We start from the raw sequence: 21,871 nt of genomic DNA, 5'->3' as shown, positions 1-21,871 counted from the left end.
TAGATTTTAATTCTGTTTTTATTTGGGGATGGTAAACTTGCCAAAATGAATTTAGTTTTTAGAATAATAAAAATGCATCTTAATCTATTCTAGGTCATTCACCCTGAACTGAGGACCATACCATAATAATCTGTGCAATAGAGTTAAATATTTATGCATATAGCACAATTTTATGGGATGTGGTTTTCTCCCCTCTTTATTATTCTCTACATGACACATCCAGCCCCTGAGGCCTTTGATATAATAACCTAACCTGTCACTTTAGTAAAAAAGTTTTTTTCACTTGAACCTTAACTGCCAATATAATTCAGAACCTCTTTTGTATTTTTCTGTTGTGCCTTTGGATAATTAAATTCACTTTATTTTAGGTCTTAAGTGCCTAAGCTGGCATATTCAAATTATTAATTTATATCTTATAAAATGAGACATAAAATTATGAACTGGTGGGATTGGTATCACCTATTACCTTACTAGTGTCTTTGCTATGTTAATATGCAGAGGTATATATGTATTTATACATGATTGTGATGTCATTCTTATTGAACATTACTTTGAAATTCAGGCATACATACATAGATAGATAGATAGATAGATAGATAGATAGATAGATAGATAGATAAAATGATCTTAAAGAATAATTCTTTTAGTGTTAGATGTGACTTTAGTGATCATCTACTCCAACTTTCCTATTTTTGTAAATGAGGAAATTAAAGCCTAGAGGAGTTCCTGTAGTAAGTGGGACTAGATCCCTCATTGTTTGTGTGTGTGTGTGTGCTTATTCTGAATTATTAGCTTATCTAACTTTTGTGTGTTTTTATTTAGAATCTATATTTATTTGCTTACTAGCTGTGTGACCCTGGGTAACTCAGATAACCTATTTGTGCTTCAGTTCCCTCATTTGTGATATTCACACACACACACACACACACACACACACATATATATATGTACATATAATATATATACATAGATACATACATATACATATATACACAGTGCCATGTATACACATGCTTACAGATAAATAAACATTGCCATTCCTGAGCAAGGAGATTAACAACATACTGACTTACTGTTTGGCTTTACTTTTTATATTTTTAAATGCTTTTCTTGTACTTTCCTTTAAAGGTAATAATGCCTGTCGAGTAAACAATGGTGGCTGTGGGACCCTTTGCTTAGCCATTCCTGGAGGTCGAGTTTGTGCTTGTGCAGACAATCAACTTCTCGATGAGAATGGAACCACATGTATATGTAAGTTTCTTTTCTTGTGAAAGTCGGGACATACCAAATAGAAGAAGAAAGGAGAATTGAAAAGAGTGAACAAAAATGAAGCTTGGAAATGGAAATCCATAGTGTCATGGAGGTGCATTGTTATGTGGGAACTTATTATTTAGCTCAGTTAAATTCAAATATATGAATTGTACAACAAGATATGATTTTTTACCTCAAATTAGTAATTATTTACAACATACAAGTAAAATACATTTAAATATATGCCATAGAAAAAAGTACCATGAATTTACTTTCATATATTATCTTTGTCAAATATTGTTTACATTTCATTTAGCATTTATTGTCGTCTAGTCAACTGTTCAAGCAAAAAATATTTATGAAGCACCTGTTAAATATATGTCATAGTGCTAGGCACTGGGGCTACAAAGATAAAAATGAAACAGACCTTGTCCTTACAGATGTTAAATTCCACTTGGGAAGCACTACACATACAAAATAATTGTGTGTGTGTGTGTGTGTAATATATATATAGTCAACTTGTGAGGAGGTTTTAAGGACCTTAACAAATGAAGATTTAGAAAGGTATTACATAGATAATTGTTCTTAACATTTTTTTTAATTTTTATTTTTAATTTCAAACATTGTTCTTTGGTTACAAAAATCATTTTATTTCCCTCCCTCCCTTCCCCCACCCCTCCCATAGCCAATGCGCAGTTTGACTGGGTATCGCCTGTGTTCTTTCTTAACATTTTTTGGTAGAAACGAGATTTTAAGAATCCTCAGGAACACTACTCATAAGAGATAAAAATGCAGACACTTACTTAAAAGGTGATTTCAAGTGATTATAAAAAAATCAATAAGGCATTTTTCCATTTTGTTATCAGTGCCAATGACAAATTGATACTCTGGTGCTCCTTAAAAGTCACTGCCAAAGACAAGAGTTAGAACAGAGGTTTTATTTCTGGTCATTTCCTCAGCAAACACAAAATCCATTTGTGAAGCACTTATATTCATCCAGTTAATTATCTAGAATGATAGTCAGTTTTCCATTATTGTGTTAAGCACTAGTGCCTGTAAGCTCCATGAAGGCAGGAAACATGTTATATCTATGTTATATATTTCTCATGATGCTTAATCCAGTTTCCTGAACATTTTTTGAGCTTTGGGCCTATGATACTGTTATTTATGGAATGGAAGAATTGAAAGAGACAAGATCTTTCTAAGAATCCTTCTTCAAAAGATCTTTAGAAAGGTGGACTGATTTATAACTAAAAGGGCAAGGGGAAAGGATAAGGATGGATTTGGGGGAAGAGGTGTGAATTGGAGAGGAATTAGTTAAAGGAAATTGGACATCTTATGAGGGACAGGACAGAAAGAAAGGAAGATCAGGACTAATAGTGAGAAATAGCATAATAGATGGAAATGCAGATAGTAAATATGACATTGAGTATAATGGGATGAATTTACACATGGGAAGAAAATGTATAGTAAAAAGGAGAAAAAAACCCAGGACCTGTGTTGTTTACATGAAACACACTCAAAATAAGAATCAACATAGAATGATGGTGAGGGGTCAGAACAGAATATATTTTGCTTTAGTTGATCCAGAGAAGGTAGAAGTAGTAGTTGTGTTCTCTGACAGAGTTAAGGCTAAAATGGATAAAATGGAAGAAATGAACAGGGTAAGTTATTATATTGGGGATGGGGTTACAATCAATAATGAAGCATTATCAGTATTGGATCTGTATGCACTGTTATAGCACATGAATTTTTAAAATAAAAACTAAATGAGATAGAAATGGAAATAGATTTAAAAAATTGTGGAGAATCAATTTCTCTCTCTCAGAACTAGATAAATTCACCCCCCCCAAATAAATAAATAAGAAGTAAGTAAAGGAGATAAATAGAACCTTAGATTAGTTAAATGTTATAGCTATCTATCTAATCTGCATGAGGTAAATAGTAGATGTAAGCATTAGCATACCCATAATCCAAACATAGTTTCTGGTGGGACAATAATTGTTTAGAGTGCATAAATATTCTGCAAAAGCCTTACTTTAACATTCATCATACTATGGAGGTATTCCTGCATCTCTCAGGGGTTATAACATTGGAAGAAGGGTTCAATTAAGTATGATCAAGCTGAAAAGACTAGGTTTTGGATAGAGTATGATCCTGGCAACAGATTGTGACTGCTGCCTAAGGACCAATCTAGCTAAATATGGTCCTAGTAATGTATGCTAACTGAGAACCAGACAGTTTAAGTTGATCAAGTAAAATGTTAATAGTTACATGGAGAAAGAGGCCCAATATTACATTGTTAGAGCAGCTGAAAATTGCATTTTTAGACAACAACTTGGAAATATAAATTAAGAGCTATAAAACTGTTCATACTCACTGACCTAGGTATTCTATTACTAGAAATAGTCTTTACAGGTATTATTAAGAGGGTACAGAGCTGTGTTTCTCTGAAAATATTTATGAACACTTTGTAATGACAAAATAAGTGGAAATAAAACAAATGCAATGAATGGAAGAAATGGATGAATAGATTATCATATTTTATTATGTTATATTATTAGAAATGATAGAAATTAGATATATAAAGGAAATTAAGGAATTATGTATAGGAAGATAAGAAAAGAGAATAAGAGTAATACATACTATGATTATATATTTTTTAAAACAGCCACAAAATCAAGATTAAAAAGTGTCCAAGTAAAACAGAGTATATTTATATTAGCACACAAATAAAATTTATATTTTAAACAAATTATAAAAATGTGGAGTATGTGGTTTTGTACATAAATTTTATGTACTTGTTTAGTTAAATAATTTTGGCGCTGGTGATAGTGGCTATTAAGTATATAATGTAAAAGATTTAAAAAATAAATGAAAAAATTAAAAAAAGAATCCTTTACCAATACCTCAGTAAAATAAAGGTGATTCAAAGTTGACACTGAGCTCCTTGAATGCTACACAGATAGAGTATAAGCTTTTAGAGATTTTATATCCTTTTCACATGTTAACTTCTCTCTAACACAGGCCCTCATCACCCTTCATCTATTCTATTTTAATGGCTTCTTAAATAAATTTGCTTATTCTAGTCATTATTTTTAAATCAATCTATTATACAGATGTCAAAATAATTTTGATAAAAATGTAGCTTGAACCATATCACTCTTGCTCAAAGGCCATGATTAATTATTCTTTACCTTTGGAAAGCATAGAACAAGACATATGTATGTATAGGCACATACACACACATACACATATCTACTCTTGGACTCAAGAGGGCTGTGGTCATTTTTACCTTCTAAATAGTCTACTCCCTCTTAACCAGTCATGTATTTTTGGTCAATACTGGGTAAGTATTTGAGAAATGTTTAATCTCTCCAAACTCTGATCCTAAAGTACTGGGGAAAATATCTCAACAAAATATCTCAACAAAATTCTTAGATTTGTTCATGTGTAGGGTGTCCCTAAAAGGGGAGGGGTAGAAAAGTACACGGTTTTCCAGGTTTGCATTCTGGAAATAAGAAATACTAAACATAAAAAACTCCTAAGTTCATATAAATAAAATTAAAAATAATGATAATGACCTCTGAAGAGGTTGGTATTTATTAAATAGTCTTTCATAGGGCACTTGAGAAGACAGTTAACCCTCAACATAGTCTGCATTTTCTGGCAATATCCTCAAGATTTATGCTTCCTGAGTACTTGGCAGAGGCTGGTTTCTTTCTGATGCTAATAGTCATATCTAAGAAGTCTATTATAATTTCTGTGCCTTCTTCTGAAGTGTAATTGTCATGGACAGAGGACCCAGAGACTACAACTTCTTAAATTCTCAGGGTTGGCTACAAGACCAAACAAGTATGTTTTAGAATTATTGTTTTGTCATGTGTACTCTGGGAAAGAACACAAAGAAGCAGAATCAGAGAGTGACTGAAAGTCTAAAACACAGTTACAAGCTCACATAGCAGGACAAGACCTTTTATCATGTACTGACATCCATATTGCTGGGGGAAAATGAATGGTACCCCTATCCAAACCCCTCCAGGAACAAGATGGAGGAATCATAACATCCTCGTCAAATAGGAAAAGAGATTATTCCAGAGACTATAATCTCTTCTTTTCATTTAAGCTAAGCAGACTTCTACACCGGGGTTAGTGGCCAAACCTTCAGCCTCCCCACCATCATCCTCCTGCAGCCATTATGAGTTGAGAGGGAGATTAAAGGACCACCCACAGTTTTCTGACATCCCAAAGGAACAAATTCTTCAGCACCATGCTATGTGTTTTCTCAGAAGTGATCAGGGCAAAGGCTGACACTCCATGGAGTGTGCCCTAGCCCAAGCTGACCAAGTTGCCATCTCTCCTACAATCCTGCCTCTCCTTGCCTTATCCTCCAACCCTACTCATTACAAATGCAAACTGTTTGGATTGACCTTAATTCTACTCTGTCTATCTTTCAAATTATATTTCATACTACTTCCCTTCATAAACTCATTATCCCATAAAAATTATGCCACTTGCTACTAAACTTTTCTGTGTCTGAACTCTGTACATTTGCCCAAGCTTTCTCCATTTCCTGAAACATACTTCTTTCTCATCTCTGCCTCCCATGACTCTTACTTCCTTTAAGTCTTATCCCAAGGGGCCACCTCCTTTTGTGAAACCATCTCTGATTTGCTCAGGTTTTGTTCTTTCTCTGTAATTTTTTTCTTTTTAAAAATACGTTTTCTTCATCCTCAATTATATTTACATATCAATCTAAAGTTGTCCTTCCCCAGAATTATGTAAAGTCCTTGAAGACAAAAGCTTTTTTTCATTTTTGTCTTTTTCTTCCTAATTCTTTGTCTTTGGACATAAAGAGCACTCAATAAATGTTTATTCAAATGAGCATGATTGCCAAAATTAAAAGGCTTCAAGTACTGGCCCCATGATAGATAAAATGAGATCATGTCTGGAGTATCCTTCTAATTCAGGGCAGGGAAGTCAATTATTAGAAGATTGGCCAGTAGGTGATAATTTTACAGGGGTAGGGAACAGCACACAGTAACCCTTGAAACAAACAGCATTACAAAACAGTCCTCAGTCTTCTGTTTTCATCATAATAGTTATGACAGCTAGAAGTGAAAAACAAGCCAAAGAAAGCTAAGAATTTCATGGTTCATAGACCAGCTAAAATATTCCTTTATTAATGTATTAATGAATATATTAATATAGATGCTCCCCCCAATGACCAGTGAGTTAGCATACTGTTGAACAAAATGAGTAACCTCAATAATAACTTTCTTAGTATAAATAAAACCAGAATACCTAAAGGGGTTGCAGAAATAAAAACCAGAGTTTCTCCTACAAGAATTATTCAGAGGACCTCAAGGAGCTGTTTTTTTCATGCAAACCATGGCAATAAATTTAAATTGGATATTTGGTCATCTTACCTTGTAGTGTATAGGATAATCACAAAAAGACTACCCTTGTTCCAGTCTTCACTAAACTAGCTTCCTAACTAGTCTTTCTGTATGAGTTTCTCCTTTTTCTCATCTATTTATCCACACATCTGCCAAATTGATGTTTCCAACCTTAGGTCAACCTGTGTTACTCCCCTATTCAGAAATTCAGTGGCTCCCTATTTTCTCAGCGAAAATACCAAATACCAAAAAATACCAAAGACTTTTATAATCTGGCCTTAGTCTATCTTTTCAGGCTCATCACACATTGTTCTCTTTTATACTTACTGCTTTCCTTTCCAGTTGGCCTACTTCCTTTTCCCAACATAGGACATCTCATGTCATGTCTTCATTCCTTTGAATATGCTATTGTTAGGCACATCACATGTATTCTCCCTCCTTTAACTCTGTCTCTTGGAATCTGAGCTCTCTTCAAAGCTCAATTCAAGTGTTCCATCTTTAAGAGTTTCCTCAATTATCTTCAGTTCTTATTGCCCCTGCCAAATGACTTCATTTCTATTTTGCATTTGCTTTTTTAAATTTTCTGCCCTCTAGTAGAACAAATGGAATCCCTCTCAGGCCAGGAACTCTCATTTGTGTATTTGTATTATCAGTGCCTGGGACAGTAAGCAATAAATAAATTCTTATTGATTCATTCTGAAAAAGACAGGAAATTAGTTTAGAGAACTATGTCAACTTGTAGGAAAATAACTTGCAAGGCAGATTTCTTAAAAACTTGAATAGTGTTTCATAATTTTTTCTACCACAGGTTTGCAAATGATAAGCAAAATATCCAAACCATAAAGAAAGAGGTTTATTATGGGAAGGATGGGAGGGCCAATCCCACAACAAAGCTGAGCACCTGGTCATAGCCAGGGGACCCTGAACACTGTGAGAGACCTTCCTTTATACCGCAAAGAATTAGACAACTTTTATAGCAGTACAAAAATAGTACAAAATAGTCATGCCCCTCAAAGAACAGACACCCAGAAGCAATATTCATTGCTTAGATCAGCTAGGAAGCACTCCTTCTTTGTCCATAGAATAGGTCAACTAAGAAGTGCCCTTATTTGGTGAACAAAATCTTTTGACCATTATTTAAGAATCACTTATCATGGGCTAAGAGTGGGAGGATAAGAGTAGTACAGGGTTCGGAACTAAAGGTCAGGCATCCTGACATATAATGAATCACCAGTTGGGTGCCTGATATATAGCAACACTGAAGGGTGGGGCTGGCACTAAGGTCTCACAAAAGCAGTTATTTCCTTAATCTAAAACCTTAGTACTTATACCAGAATATTCACAAAAGCCTGCTAACTCATGACTTATGCTATCTTAGAATTAAAATTATGATTATCTTGAGAGTACTGATAAGATAAGATTAAAATCTAATCATGTATAAGGGGGTAGAAGGATTTTTCTCTCACAATAGTGAACTGAATTGTGATTGTAATTGTCAGAGTAACAGGGTGCTGAAATAGAGAGGCAACTTAGAAAACTTATACTCCTTCAACAGGTAAAACCAACTAATGGAAACACTTAGCTAACAAAAATAATTAGCAAAATAGAAAACAGTCACCTTCATCCTTTGTCATCCTATGGTCACATCTCTTATGAGCCTCTCTGATACTTCATTGTTACACTTCATCAGATGGTAGCCTTCTTAGCTCCAGCTCTACATTTTCCTGGAGTTTCTACTCATAGGGATCATCATCCAAGGATTTCCTCCCCATCGCTAAATAATAATCAATAAATATTTATTGTCCCGTATCTGCCAGACACTGGGATAAGTGCTAGGGATAAAAATGTTTTTTAAAAATACATGCTTTTCCCTAAAGGAGCTTATAATCTAATAGGAGAGAAGCTGAAAAAGGGGAAGAGGATACAAGGGGACTAAGAGAGATGAGCATAATATTCCTGGAGCTGAAACCAAGCAGGGCTGCAGATGGAAAATAAAGAGTGGCCTGTAAGATTCAGAGCTGTCTTTCTATAATGGAAAACTTTGGGAGTGGTATTGCTCTGCCCTTCAGCCCTCCAGGAGAAGGAGAGAAGTAACTGAGAAGCAACATTGAAAGTTGAGTCAAACTGCATGATAAGAAGATTTCAGATGATGAGCTTATCTTGGGGAGGGAATGATATACCTGAATTTGCATAACTATCAACATTCTCACAGAATTGGGCTTAAAATGTTGATTAGATTACATCTTTTTTTTTTTAATTAAAACCCTTACCTTCCATCTTGGAGTCAATACTGTGTATTGGCTCCAAGGCAGAAGAGTGGTAAGGGCTAGGCAATGGGGGTCAAGTGACTTGCCCAGGGTCACACAGCTGGGAAGTGTCTGAGGCCAGATTTGAACCTAGGACCTCCGGTCTCTAGGCCTAGCTCTCAATCCACTGAGCTACCCAGCTGCCCCCTATATTACATCTTTCTTGATACTTGTTTGGTGATGATTTTTATAGTGCCTTAACTGGGGAACTGAATTGCTAATTATAATTCTATAATCAGTAACATACAAAATCTTTATTAAGTATCTGGCACTGTGCTAGGTGTTGGAGATATAGTGACAAAAGGGAAATAGTCCTGACCCTCAAGAACTGACATTGGAAATGTACACAAAAGCATGACATAAAATTATTGACTTGGAACTAGAAAGAAACTTATTCCAATTTTGACAGAATAAACAGCATTGAATATGTGGAGTAATTTGCTTCTAGTCACAGTGTGGTAGTGAGTGGTAAGGGGATGATCAAATCCAGATCTTCTGATTTCAAAAACCATATTCTTTTCATTATATCATGATGTCTTCCATAGGTTCTCATAACCAGCAAAGGATGAAATGACTAAAGAAATAAAATTTGATATTCTGAACACAATGTGTGCCAATTGCACACTTGGGATTGAGGCTCTTTCTCAACTTAGGGTTGGACCCCAAATATAGGGGGTGACAGACTTTTAAAGAATAAATTTAATTAATTAAATAAGACCGATTAAAAGAAAACAAAAAAAATTAGATAATTTGATTTCTAATTGTATGCAAGCTTATGGACTTTCCAAGTTGGAAGGAGGAGAATGAATAAATGCAATTCTCCAAATTCAAGAAAAGAGGTGTCCCACTCCTTTCCAAGTATCTGTAGACAATCAAAAAATCATGGAAGCAATAACTGATTGATAAATATATGGCCAAGTTTCAGATAAGACACATGAGTTACACAATTATGAGAAGATTTTTTCCATCAGTCTTAAACTCTGACTGTGCTTCTGGACAACATAACCTAAGTGCTTGGTTAAATTTAAATATCTCTAAATAACAAATATAGGTAGTCCAATTTGCCAGTCATGCAGGACTAGATTCAAACAATGTAATAAGGTTTTCTCCTAATTCCCATAACTGATTAATTTCCTTACAAAACTAATTTGGCCAAGGCCCATAATTGAACAGCTAGAGAACTGAACTAGTTCCAAGAGTGAGTTGCTAATAATTTCTAAAATTAACTATTTGTTGTCCTAACCCCCTCAATAATTTTCTCACATTCCATAAGAATCTTGTGAGGAGTGCTCAGCTTCAAAATGAGCTGAAAGCTATGGAGAAAAGTTAGATGCAACAAAAAGTAATTGGTAAATATGTGGGTGCAAAGGGAGAGGGAATAACATGATGGCAAACCTATAACAAACGTGTCAGCATTGACATGTGTAGCCATTGTGATTGACACACGACCACATGCAGCACATACAGAGAAGTATGGGGCTGCATGCCAGAAGGACGTTTCAGACTCGGCTCCTGCACGGCCAGGTGCAGGAGCCGAGGAGAAAACATTTGCTGGAGTGTAATGTAGACACTCTGTGCCAGAGGTCTGTAGGCTAAAACAAGAGAACTCTGGCACAGAACATCTAGTTCTGGGACTTCTGGTTAGGCCATTAGGGGATCTTTGACTTCTCTTCCCACTGGCAGAGCAGGGAGCAGTGGAATGCCACAGGGGATGCATCTCTGGGAGCCCTGTGATTGCCATTACCAGCAACCACACAACCACAGCAACCATCATCCAATCTAATGTTCTGGGGAGTTGTGGATTTCTAATTGACCATCATTACTGAAATAAGTGAGGGGGAGGCTGGGAGAGATGAGAGCCTGTGCTATGGGTGCAATTTCCTCCCATTAGAAATAGTGGCAGCCATGTTAATTTACATAAGGAATGCCATCTTGCAGCATAGTACAGACTCCATTTCACCACTATTACTGTTGTGCATCCTTATTAACCTCTATTTCTGCTTATTAACCCTGCCCTTTCCTTAAAGAGAGTTACTTGTGCCATCTTGGGGTCAGTTAGGCTAGTTAACCCCTAATTGCCTGCAGGGCTAACAGGCTATCTATAATACTATCTTCTGTCACTACCCTCTTGATGGAGAACTCCAAAAATTAAAAAAAAAAAACAAGGTGAAGTAAGGAAGTAGTGGTAGCATTAGCCGACCCTTTCAAGAGATATGGACCAAGATGCATGGCATTATAAATTAAAAAGTGGAAGATCATTTTGCACTCTATTGGTGTTCTGTGTATGTTCTATGGGTTCTATGTACTGAAATAGTAGTGAGAAGAATGTGGAATATAAATAGACATTTTGAAACTAATCATTCCAAGCTCTTGAAAAAAAGTGAGGATGAAAGGAAGGAATACATTTCTAGGCATCTACACCTATATAAGAGCCAATCTAATTCCATTCTTAAATTTGTAAAAGGCTATACAAATTTAACATCTGCAAGTTTGAGCATTGCTCACTCCATAGCTCAGCATGGAAAAGCACTCAGTGAGGGAGAATTTATTAAAGAAACTCTCTTAAGATGTGCACCAGTTTTATTTCATGATATGCAGAATAAAGATGCAATTATTAAGAGAATATCTGAGTTACCACTCAGTAGAAATATCATAAAAGACCAAATAATGAGACTGAATACAAGTGTACATCAATTAAAGAGAGATATAAGTAATTGTAAATATTATTCCATCTCTCTTGATGAAACTACTGATGTCACATCATATGCTCAGTGGGCCATTGTTGGTCGATATTCTGATGGTCTCACAATGAGAGAAGAGTTGATAAAGTTAGTATCAGTGCCTACAAGTAGATTAGGAAGCGAAATATGTAAGGTTGCTATACAAACATTCTGTGACTTAAGCATTGATCTCTCTAAAGCTGTGTCAGTGATGACAGATGGGACACCAAAATTGGTGGGGGAAAAAGTCGGATTTGTCAAATTGTTTACAGAAGCTGTTGGACATCCAGTTGTGTCTTTTCACTGTATCATCAGGAGGCTTTATGTGCCAAAGAAGGATTCACTGAATTAAACAACTTAATGTCAGTTTAAAAAAATAGCTAATTTAATAGCTGCTCGCCCCCTTCACAAGCGAAAATTTTCTGCATTTTTACTGGAGGTTGATTCCACCTACAATGGACTGCTGCTGATGTACAATAACGTAAGATGGCTGATCCAAGGCAAAGTTCTTGAGCGCTTTGTGGAGTGCTTTGAAGAAATTAAGGTATTTCTTGAGGATAAGGATCTAGGAAACTTTCATCAACTCAATGATGATAAGTGGGTCAACACACTGATGTTTTTTACAAATATCTCTGCTTATATCAATGAAGTGAACTTAAAGTTACAAGGTTTTGCCAAAAGTATTCACGTTATGTTTGGATACATAAAAACTTTTGGAAGCGTGACCACAAAAATATGGTTTCGAGACTTTGAATTGCCAAAACTGTAAAAGATAATTTTTAATGTCTTGAGTTAAATCAAAAAATAAGTAGTCACCATGGTAAAAATTCCCAAATATGAAATACCCAAGTCAGCTGGGTTTTATGGAGATTTTAATTAATACAAATGAAGGAATCAAGGGAATGGAAAGAGACAGAGTAAGAGGAAATAGTAGGAAAAGGGCCTAGGCCATTGGCCTAGGCCTGAGCTTTAAGAGAGACTAGTCAGTCCTTAATCACTCACCACAAGATCATTTGAAGCAAGCTCTAGTGTTCAGAGAGACCAGCTCCTATTCAGCTTCCAGACTTAACTCCTGAATTGAGTTCAGAGAGAGCTCTGACTCCTGACCTCCAATTCAGCTTCCAAAGCTGAACTTTTTCAGAGCCTCAAGCTCCTTCCTTTTAAAGAAAATTTTCTCTTGTGCCTCCTCCCCTAAATTTTCACGTCTACCAATTATAGTAGATGCTTTTCCTAGGACTGCCCATTCTTAGTTTTAACAACTCTTTAGTTCTCACTTTCTCTGGGTAGATTATATCTTCTGAGTACTTCACACCTCTTTGCTAAGCTTGCCCTTTGTAAGTTACTTTACCTTTTAGTGATTAATTTGATCTTCATAGGTACTTAGCACTCTTTTGTAATAGATCTAAAAATAGACCTAGCTTAAGGGCTTTTGCATCACTATAAGTATGGGTTGGGGACTTTTTCTCATTGTTCCATCAGGAGTTTACAATGTTATCTTCCTCTAAAGTATGCCTAAGTATAGGTGGAGTAATGTAAAGTTCTCAATACATTCCTGACCAAGTACTTTCATTGTTTAAAATGGGGAATAGCCTTAACCAAATGTTCCAAGTTAGAGTCTGAGAAATTTTAAGATTCACAGAAGTAAATTTACTTTGGAATTAAATGTTTTCCAATGCATGCAAATTAATGATTTGGAGATGCAACTTGAAGAATTTCAAGACAGCTTCTGGGCTCAGGTGTTTGTTGACTTGAGGTCAAAGATTGAGAATATGAAAAGGTGCCACTTGGAGAATCAAGAGGAGTGCCACTATAAACAGAAAACTTGGAGTGCCTGGAACCAATTACCAGACACTTTTAGCACCCTGAAAAATATATCAATGGCTTTACTCACAATTTTTCCCTCTACATACTTTTGTGAGACCTTATTTTCAGCATTAATCAAAACCAACAAAAGAAACAGATTTACAGATGATGTTAGTAGTGCTTGCTTGGACTTGAAGTTTTCAAAGTACCAACCTACGGTTGAAGATTTAGCCAATGAAATTTAGCAACAAAAAAGTCACTAATAGGCAGGTTAGTTAAAGAATCCCCCCTCTCCCTCACTTATCTTAGTTCATGGCACCCCACACAAGTTAAATAATATCTAGTCCAACAAAAGAAACTGACTGACAGATGAACAAAGAAGTCACTAAGCAGGTAAATAATTAGTTTTTGGCTTATTAAATACAGCTATATATTACAATTGTAAATTTCTGTTATTTAAAATATAAACATCACAAAATTATAGTTTTTTCTTAAAATGACACACCACCCGAGTTATGCTTTTTTTTTTTTTTGCAAATTTTGACACAAGCTCAAAAAGGTGCCCGTCCCTGCTTTAGGTGAAAGGTTCCATTATGCTGAACAACTTTATTACTATGTGCAAGATACTATGGGAGAAACTAGTAATTCCAAGACAAAGTGAAGGAATCCTTTCTTTTAGGCAACTTATATTTATTTGGGCATAGCTGGTGATCTTGAAGTTTGAAGTGGGAGGGGAAGGTACAAAATGTAAACTTATATTAATCCAAAAGAAGCAATAAATAAAGGGATGTTAAATCTTAGAGCTTAAAACTCTAAGAAACATAGCATCCTTTAAATCTAAGTTTTTTTGTTTTGTAGATGAAGAAATTGAAATTCTGGAAAACTCAATGATTTGTCCAAAATTACAAAAGCAGAGGGTAGTAGAATTTTTTGCTAAAATAATCCTATGAGAATTTCAAGGATCCTGAAGGGAGAAACAGTATAAAATATTGAAGGGGCAGAAGGTTGAAAGGAAGAAAGAAAAATAGAAGAAAAAATAGAAGTGAAGACTATAATTGAACTATGTTATAGATTTCCTAGAAATAAATTTGACCAGAAATTTGGGGAATTGATTAAAATCCTGGCCTAGAAGCATTTTTATCTTTGGAGAAAACTAGCTCTCTGGAGATATGCTGAATCTTTCTCTTTTTTCAATAGCAAAACAACTGATTGGAAATGACAGAATTAAAATATCTAATAAGTAATTGATAAGATAAACAGAGAAAACTAGAAAAGAGTAATAATTTCTCTTTACTGAGTTCAAGGCACTCTACTCTGGTCAGACCCCATCCCCTAGATAATTAATTGCATTCTCTTCTGGCTACTACCACCCTTGAAGAATATTGGTTAACCAATAAATATTCAAAGGAGAGCACATAGAGCAAGGCCTTGGGATTGTGCCTTATGAGGACCAGATGAAGGAAGTAAAGAAGTTTGACTTATAGAATAAAAAAACTTGATATTGACCAACGTATGATGGCTCTTTTGAAGTATTTGAACAGTTCCCTTTTAGAAGACAGATTAATTGTATTCTTCTAGCTTTTAGAATGAAAAAAAAGTAAAGTAAAGGTAAAGTTTGATTTAAAAAAAAAAAACTTCAAATTTTCCAATAGTACAATTAGCTAGACAAATAAGATAATTACAAAAGACTTGAAAGACTTATATTAAATAATTCAAAGTTTAGTGAGCAGAATCAGGAGGACATTGTACATGGTAACAACAACAGTGTACCATGATCAACTGTGAATGACTTGATTATCATCAACAAGACAACGATGTAGGACCATGCCATAGAACTGATGGCAAAAAAGGCCACAGACAGAACTGACAGTCTGAAGCTTACCAAACTTCATTTTATTTCCTCCTTTAATTTTCTCTAATGTTAGCAACATGTGTCTTATTTCACAACATTATGAACATGGAAGTATGTATTGTATGATAAGATATATGAAACCTATATATCATTTTACATGCTTTCTTGGGAAGGAAAGAAGAGGACAAGAGGGAGAGAGCATGGATTACAAAATGGCAGAAAATAATTATTAACATTTTTATTGTTAGAAACCTTCCTACTCAACCATGTTAACAAAAGGAATTATCTTGACTAGTTTCTTTATTCTTCTCTGGTGAAAGGATATCTTGGAATCAGCATCATAGAACATTAGAGCTGAACAAGATCTTTGAGATGAATTGTTCAATCCCTTAATTTTTCAAATGAAACTAAAGCCCAAATACATTAAGTAACTAATCCTTCTTGAATTTCTTCCCTTCTTTTGCCATGTATCCCAATGTTTATGATCTTGGTCTCTGTTCATAGCAGCCCTTGATGAGTTTTTTTTTTTTAATTAGATTTTACCAATATGGGAACATTTCTTGATCTATTGTATAGACTGGCATGGGAGCATGCAAGATGATTTATCCTGGACCTCATACTTTACTAAATGCAGTCCAGTTCATTTTTGCTTTGATCTTTATTCCTCTGCATGACCAATTAATTAAGATTCTGATGATTTTGAGTGTGTCTTCCCCAGTAGAGACTGCCAGGATTACTTGTTTGTTTCACCTTGCCTCTGGTTCTCTGCTTCATATTGTTTGCTCCCCTGCTATGCCTGCCAAACAAAGCAAAATGAAACATGCTAACTGGTTTCTTGGAATACAGTCATAAATATCTTAAATAGAATTCTAACTTAGTAAAGCCTTCTACTTGAAACTTGGAAAAATTCAGACCAACAGTTTTAACAGTGAGACAAAAGAAATATATGCAGTATTTATCTCTGATTACCCAGGCCACCACTGGATCACTTAATATAAACGCATTTGAAATAACCTTTGACTGGTAGTAAAAGATGCTCTATAGAGAGTCATTGCTTGTCATGCTGAAGTTCTTAGGAGATTTGTTATTTATTATAGATTTAAATGTATTATTTTAGACTGTGAAAGTTTCATAAAAATTTTTCCCTCATATTATTTGACTCTAATATTTACTATGCAAAAATAAAGTAAATCCAGTGCTATGAAAGCATAAAAGGAAGTGAGAAACCAGATGAGTATATGTGGGCTTCTGATTTGTTTCACTAAGCATTGGAAAATGAATGGAAGCTAATGCATTCTTCTTTGTAATACTTTTTTATATTAATTTGGGCTAGTGTTTTTTTTTTCTTTGTGGTAAATTAGTTAGTTTAGTCAACATCTGCATCAGGCCCCTCAGAGGAGTTTGATTTCTGGTTATTTGGCAGTTTTTCTGATCAAGGAGAATGAAAGGCAAACCTTGAATGTTGTACTCATAGGCGATGAGGAGAATATATTACTAATGTTCACTGTGTATTTCCCTCCAGCTCCCTTTCTATCATTCCTATAGTGAAAAAACATGGTGTCTCTTAAATTTTTAACCTATTTGTGGATATGTGATCATGTCAATGAACTCAAAAATGGGCTGATATTCAGGGCAGTTTGAGAAATTTGGAGGTAAATGATAATTTTCTACCTCATATGTCACCATTTCAAATTTTTTTCTTACTTACCACCACTACTCACTCTTCTCTTTCTTTCAATGGATAAAAGTCAAAGACAGAGAGAGAGAGAGACAGAGAGAAAGAGAGAGAGACAGAGAGAGACAGAGAGACAGAGAGAGACAGAGAGAGACAGAGAGACAGACAGAGAGACAGAGAGACAGAGAGAGAGACAGAGAGACAGAGAGAGAGACAGAGAGAGACAGAAGCATCTGGTTAATTAAAATATCCAAGAAACATCCCCACAGACCATCACTACCATATTTCTCTTTCAATGATTTGGACATTTCAAATCATCACTATTTCATCAGTCATTTATTTCATTTTATACTACTTAGACCTAATAGTCTATGCTGCAAAAGAGAGAATGGAAATGAGGCAATTTCATTTTAATTACTAATAGCCAAACCACAGAATTATAATTTTTCAAAATCCTTCTGGGTTATATTTTGAATTTTGGTATGAAGCTATCCACTGAACTATAAGGTGTGATGTGTATTACTGTGAAGGCAAGACAAAATGAAGGGACTAGTATGGGTTGAAACTTAAATGTTCCTTTTAGCACTAAATCATAGCATTTAACTCCTGAGAAAATATGTCAATAAATGAATTGTCCCCAAAATAAATAAACAAAATGAAATAAATTAAAAATCTTTTGAACTTGCTTCTATACCATTTATTCAATTTTTACAGAACTTTATTTTCTCTAAAAGTTTCACATATTCTTTTGAATTACAGAAGGTGATAGTATCCCAATATTCAAGGTGGAAAACCTGTAGGAAATTTAGCATGTCATTTGTCCAGATCACATAGTAAATCAGTAGTAGAATTAATGCTAATTAGTCCAATCCCTGATGGAGTATATATCTGTTGGACTCTAATGTAGAACTTGGATAGAAAGTACACTGAGGGAGTCTTTTCTTACAACTACCTAAGCAAGATAAAGAGAAATAATATGGGAAAGGCATGTAGATGTATTTCTTCTCCTTTTAAGATTTTCCTCTCTCTTGATGACAAAATAAGGCCATGCCAAAAGAGATTACAGCCTGTAGAAAAACAATGGCAAATTATTTATTTGATTAAAGTGGAATTTCACTCCCATGATAATTTAGGATTAGTGAATGAATTCAAGCTGTATCTCTTCCCCTGGATAAACAGGTTACATTAAGATTTCTTCTGCAATGAGCTATAGATAGGAAGTGGTTGGTGTGCTACTTTAAATTCTTTTGGCAAGGTCAATAATAAGAGGCACACAATAAAATAGTCTACGATAGTTTAGGCAGATAATGTATTTTAACTATAACTAAACAAGTCAAGAAATATTTGTTAAGTATTTAATATGTGCTGGGCACTATATTTAGCCCTGCTGATATAATTATAGAGAGAAAGTCAGGAGTGCAGCCTGGAAATGAATGGATACATAGTTGGTATGGGCAACCTTTTTAAAATGAATTTCAAATCAAAGAGAATATAGTAAAAATAAAGTATTTACTTTTTATTATGTGAGATTAAAGAAACCTATTTGTGGCTGGTTTTCAGGAGATGGTAATTGTTCCACTGACTACATTTTTAATCAGAATTATTTTTAAAATTGCTTAAAATCAAGTTTCTACTAATTTGGTGAACTTCACTACTTTACCATTATACATTTTATCAATTTATTTATTTTCTTCTAGTATGATATTCTTAACAACAGTTGATATAGCATGCTATAGCTTAGCATATGGATTGATAATTTCCAAAATAATATTTTAGGAATAATCACAACCCATAAAATTAAGGTGTATATACACTCGTGCATATCATCTATCTATCTATCTATCTATCTATCTATCTATCTATCTATCTATCTATCTATCTATCTATCACCAGATTAATTTACTAGAGTAAACCAGAAAGAATGTGGACCCTTTGGTCTATTGAAGGCAATAATTCTCTTCTTTTAGCCTGGAATTCCAGACAGTTTCCTAACAAACGATACACTTAAGGAATAACTTCAACATTAAGACAATTTCACATAAATGTATTACTTATATACAAGGTAAAATGGTACACAGTTATTCTTCGTGGCAAATAGACCTTTTTCACCTTTTAGAACACCAGATATATACCCTTGTCAAAGACAGTGCACCAGCATAGTTGGGTCATTTATCTGTTCTGCTGTGACAAGCCTTATGTTCTAGGATATATGCAATCTAATATGTAGTAAAAAGTTTAAAGCAGTAAAAAGTTTAGGAGTCCTATCCAAATGAATATTTATGGCCTTCAGTGAGTAGGAACTCACAAAAGATTATGTACCACTTAGGTTGACTGCTCAGAAGACCACTCTATCTAATGAAAGGTCATCCTGCTGTGATGAAAGGAAGAAAAACCCAAACCCATAGCACAATTTTTCACACTGTCTTCCTAGGGAGAAGACTTTATATTAATGTCTCCAATAAACTGCAGCTCCTTATTTTTCTTTAGCTGCTCTTTTTTCTCTGCTAAAAGTAAATGAAGAATAGGAGCCTCTTCATTCCTAGTGTGCGAAATTCCCCTGGCGGACACTAATAAGAGAGAGAGAAAGCTTATCTTGAGATACAAGGTAGAAGAGAGTAATACAACTGCATTCAGGTCAGTGAACAGAAGAGTTATTAACTTATTCTTAACATGACTATATCGAATATCCTTTATTGCTCACATCACCTTTAATAAGTTATTAAAAGAGGTTTAATTATATTTGGGGATCTGAGTGGTGGAGTAGAATGTATTCTATCTTTAAGAGTCATAAATGGCACAATAATAGCTCTAGATCTGGAAAGGAAAGGCAATTGGCTCCAAATCCCTCATTTGACAGATGAGGAAATTGAGATCCTACAAAGGAAAGGAATGCATAAAATCACTTTTATTAATGTATTGGGTTTGGGGGAAGGATTTGAACGAAGGTCATCTCTCTCCAGAGCCAGAGTTCTTTCTTTTGAGTTTATCTCTTAGTTTTAACTCTTACAAACTAGTGCTTGTTTTCATCTGTATAATGGAACCAATAGGACCTAGACAATTTCCCTCAAAATAGTTAGGCTAAGAAAAACACTTTGTGAATCTTAAAGTATTACAAAATGTGACTAGTTGTGGCTGCTTGTTTTGAGTGATCTTGTTCTCATCTTTGAATTCAGATCAACAGTGCTGGGTCATTTTTGCTATCCAACTACTTATTAGTTGGATTTTCTCATACTTCTAATATTTTTCAATCTTATTCAGAGAAAAAATGATCCCAAGATATGAATTATTCTGATATTTTATTTATATCTCATTTTCATATTTATGATGGACTTCATAGAGGCATCTAAGTGATGAAGCTTGATTGCTCAGTGATGGCATACTGGGTCTGAACTCAGGAGGATCTGAATTCAAATCTAGCCTCAGACACTAGTTGTGTGACCCTGGGCAAATCTTTTTAACCTCCCTTTGCCTTGTGGAAAGGAAACTAGAAATAAGTTCTGAACTTTTTGCCACTGTGTTGGAACAAGCAAAAGTGGGAATATCAAGAGAGAAGAAATTGTTAAGGCTGACAGTTGGTGGGGGAAGGGGCAACTGAGAGTGGCAATTGGGTCTTGTGACTAGCACTTCCTTCCTGCCAGGCTTTTACTTCCTTCCTGGTATTGGAGGTGGGGGAACTTTTGGCTTCCCAGTTTGGATTTGGAGTGCCTCTTCTCGGTTCAGCCTGAAGACACAGGCCAAATCAGCTCTGAAATTAGAACTTTCCTGGGTTGCTTGCTGTCTACTGCTAAGTTTCTGAATTTGATAAAGCTAACATAGATATAGCATAGACCGGCATGGGGAAACCCTCCACCGGCCTGTGAGGCCAGGCCTCGGCTCCAACCTTATTTAGGGACATCCCTTGTTCCTCTTTCCTGATACCTCTCCAATCCAAAGTGGTTATTAAAATTTATCTTATTTGAATTTGCATTCAGATATGTAGACTACCTTATCTAGGGCATAGAGGGAACTGAGCATCAGTTCAATCATTCAATGACAAACAGTCCTTATCAGACCCCTGCTGCTTCCTCTTGGCAGGGGGCATCTCTCTCCTTTGCCTCACCAGCAGCACTATTCCCTCTCTCCCCTCAACTCCTCCATACCCTGATACAAACCTTCTGTTATCCCTTGTTCTTCATATCCTCCCCATCTTTCCCAATAAATATTACAGCTTTAATCCACTGGAAAATGAAATGGCAAACCACTCAAGCATCTTTGCCCAGAAAGCCTCATGAATAGTATGATCCACAGGATAACAAATAGTCAGACATGGTTGAATGACTGAACAAAACAAAGTGATACACTTATTAGACACTGGTCAAGGAGTTAGGAAGACTGAAGTTCAAATCTGGCCTCAGACATATGTCCTTGGGTAAGTCACTTTACCTCTTTCTAAGTTTCTTTATCTTTCAAAAAAAGATAATATGAATATTTGAATTAGAATAATAGAAGAGAATAATAGAACTTATCTCACAGGGTTTTTGTAAAAATCAAATGAAATAATATTTATAAATAATTTAGCTCAGAGCCTAGAGCTTAGAAATCTCTTAATAAATGCTTCCTTCCTACAAAGATGATCCTGAAACAATTAACTATCATGATATTATGCATTTATAAATAAGTCTCCATATCATTCCACAAGTGGAAACAATAACTGATGTAACTGAATCAAAGAACTCAATGGATATAAAGTCTTTCTCTGAAGTTTACTTAAAGTAATCCTTGGTACAACTCCAGAAGCAGATAGAAAAATAGAGATGATGTAAACTTCATTCTCTTAGCACATGATTTTGATCTCTAGTAGTTATATACATTCATTCATTTATATA

General features: G+C 35.0%; 1 protein-coding gene and 1 long non-coding RNA gene across 8 annotated transcripts in view; one reads left to right on the top strand and one right to left on the bottom strand.

The window, feature by feature from the left end:
- LRP1B (LDL receptor related protein 1B) overlaps positions 1 to 21,871 on the top strand; it is a 2,480,145-nt gene that overhangs the window by 1,448,604 nt on the left and 1,009,670 nt on the right. For all 7 annotated transcript variants that reach the window (XM_007494117.3, XM_056797188.1, XM_056797186.1 and 4 more), the window contains one exon: positions 1,129 to 1,251. In XM_007494117.3, the coding sequence (XP_007494179.2) occupies positions 1,129 to 1,251 (123 nt within the window). The remainder of the gene's footprint in view (positions 1 to 1,128; positions 1,252 to 21,871) is intronic.
- LOC130454086 (uncharacterized) overlaps positions 15,555 to 21,871 on the bottom strand; it is a 70,953-nt gene continuing 64,636 nt past the window's right edge. The window contains exon 2 of the long non-coding RNA XR_008911761.1: positions 15,555 to 16,127. This is a non-coding gene — a long non-coding RNA (uncharacterized LOC130454086). The remainder of the gene's footprint in view (positions 16,128 to 21,871) is intronic.

This window comes from Monodelphis domestica, chromosome 4 (genome assembly GCF_027887165.1).
Source record: "Monodelphis domestica isolate mMonDom1 chromosome 4, mMonDom1.pri, whole genome shotgun sequence".
Classification (NCBI taxonomy): domain Eukaryota; kingdom Metazoa; phylum Chordata; class Mammalia; order Didelphimorphia; family Didelphidae; genus Monodelphis; species Monodelphis domestica.
The sequence above is the reverse complement of the archived record's forward strand: the minus strand, read 5'-3'. Positions and strand labels throughout refer to the sequence as shown.